Source organism: Morus notabilis, unplaced genomic scaffold (genome assembly GCF_000414095.1).
Source record: "Morus notabilis unplaced genomic scaffold, ASM41409v2 Scaffold10750, whole genome shotgun sequence".
NCBI lineage: Eukaryota > Viridiplantae > Streptophyta > Magnoliopsida > Rosales > Moraceae > Morus > Morus notabilis.
The window spans coordinates 1-2,342 of record NW_010364135.1 but is presented as its reverse complement, the minus strand read 5'-3'; the positions used below and the strand labels follow the sequence as shown (position 1 = coordinate 2,342).

General features: G+C 31.0%; 1 protein-coding gene across 1 annotated transcript; it reads right to left on the bottom strand.

Annotated features, from left to right (window-relative positions):
* Nucleotides 1-528: 528 nt before the first annotated feature.
* On the bottom strand, nucleotides 529-2,215 carry LOC112093023 (lupeol synthase-like; the record flags this gene model as incomplete). Its single annotated transcript, XM_024170573.1, has 4 exons — nucleotides 529-612; nucleotides 1,017-1,097; nucleotides 1,211-1,388; nucleotides 2,072-2,215. Coding segments are annotated over 4 exons (487 nt in total), but the record flags the coding sequence as incomplete, so codon positions are not given.
* Between the last annotated feature and the right edge of the window lie 127 nt (nucleotides 2,216-2,342).

The window sequence follows — 2,342 nt, the reverse complement described above, 5'->3', positions numbered from 1 at the left end:
GTCACTTTCACATACTAATACTTCTTAATGAACAAGCACTATAACTAATCATTACTTAAGTCTTGGGTAAATTTTTGTAGGTAAAGTGATGATTATTTGAAAACCACCCAAGATTAGGTTTCTCTACTATGTGTTCTGATGTATCCATATTTGGCATATGCTTAGTGATGGAGCCAAAAATTTCTTTTAGTAGGGTTTAAAAATTAAATAATAATAAAAATAAGTAGAGACTATTTATATATTGATATAATAATTATATGTGTTTTTTTATTTAAAAAATAAATTATATCAAAACACACGTAACCTCATTTGGAATCCTTTGCTTGCTTTGATACTCTTATGTCTGTTTATTCATGTATGTTTTTGCTAATGTTGTTGTGATTGCTTTATATAGCCTCGTTTATTTTACCTATTTAAATTTTTAGTTCTAAATTTCTACAGTTAAAAGCTCTCAGAAAATGTCACATATAACTTTTTTACTATAGTTAAAAGCTCTAAAAAAATGTCACATCTCAGTTCAATTAGTACCTGTTGAGGGAAGTCGCCATCTTCCATTTGCATGTTGATCAATACTCTTATTCCACGATGTATGGGTGTTGGATCTATCTCAGCCTGAATTGAACAAAATATAACAAGAGGAAATAACTGCTAAGCTTACATCGACGGGTACAATAAAACTTTTAAGCACGTGGATACAATAAACATTTTACTTACACGTTGACCTTAATTACTTTTTATATTTGTACGAGCATTATATTGTATTTTTTTTTTTTTTTTTTTTCAAATTTCAGATGGGGGATTCAAACTCTTCATTTATGTTAGACTTAGGTGTGGAATCACTGCTAAGCTCTGCCTACAACCACAACATTTTGTTGTTTTGAAAATATTTGATCCATAGTTTTTTTTTTCTTTTTATAGTTAATTAATAAAAAAGGTATAGTTCTCATGAATATATGTGTTACAATTTTTATAGTTGACCATCAGTAAAAAAAAAAAAAAAAGTAGATAATACTGACCTGCCCAGCAGTAATGAGAGCCAACAATGCCCAAGCAGTCTGGACTAAATTTGCACGATCGCCTTCCAAATTAGTGTAAACCTGCTTCGATTTAAGTCAAATTATATGTCATTGTCAAAAAGAAATGATTAAAGGTATATTATTATTATTATTATTATTATTTTTGTCATATCTTTATTGAAATGATATGTTACCTTATCTTGGCTAGAAAGGTAACTTTCTCCCCATCCACCATTTGGTAACTGCTTTGATAATAAAAATTTGCATGCTTTACGTAAGGTCGGACTATTATTGTAGCTTTTCCCACAAGTTACAAGCCCTTCCACGGCAAACCATGTACCATAAGTGAAGCATATACCCCAGGAGCCATACCTGCGATTATATGTTCATTTTCTCAGAATATCGACCAATTGTACTTAAAAGAGAACAGATTAATCTCACTAATGCCCTTGTCGGTAATTTTTAGTTTGCTCCTTTAATCTAAAAACTCTCAGTTTTGTCCTTTTAATTTTGGTTTAGGCATACTTAACCCCTTTAGTCTTTTTTCATTTATTTTTAGAGGAATTATTCAGTACACCGGGTGTACCACGTCATATTGCTTATGTGGTCCCCCCGTCCAATAAGATTGTATCATTTAGACATTTTGTCTATATATCAGCTTTTCACTTTTATTTTTCTCTTTTCTAATAGGTATTCAATGCAAATACTTATTAGGAAAGAGAAAAATAAAAAGTGAAAAACTGACATAGACAAAATATCTAAATGATACAATCTTATTGGACGGGTGTACTACATAAGCAATATGACGTGGTACACCCGGTGTACTGAAGAATTCTTCTTATTTTTAATGAAAATTCTAACAGATAGACCATATGATCTCATCACTTTTTTTTTTCTTTGTCTGTTTTTGAAGTAGTTCTTAACGGAGGGGGCTAATTTTAAAGTTAAGCGGCAAACTAATAATGATACAAAGTCAGGGGTACTAATGAGATTAATCCTAAAAACTATATGATCTAAATTGGAAATTAATTCGTAAGGAAAGGAAACATTAATACCATGAACCATCAGGATTTTGTTGGTCTTCAAGATATTGTATCCCTTTTAATATGCAATTGTCTATTTCTTTTCCTCGATGCGCCGGGTACAATCTCCTAAACAGTTTGAGTCCTTGAATTGCTGAAGAAGTGCACTCTACGTACCTAAAATAATTCCATTTCATAATTTAAGCAATGCAAAACACAGTTTAAAATACTAACATTATTTTCTTGGAAGAAAATAGAAATCTTACTCTCGCTCAATAAAGGTCGCCTCAAAGAACTCTGTGGG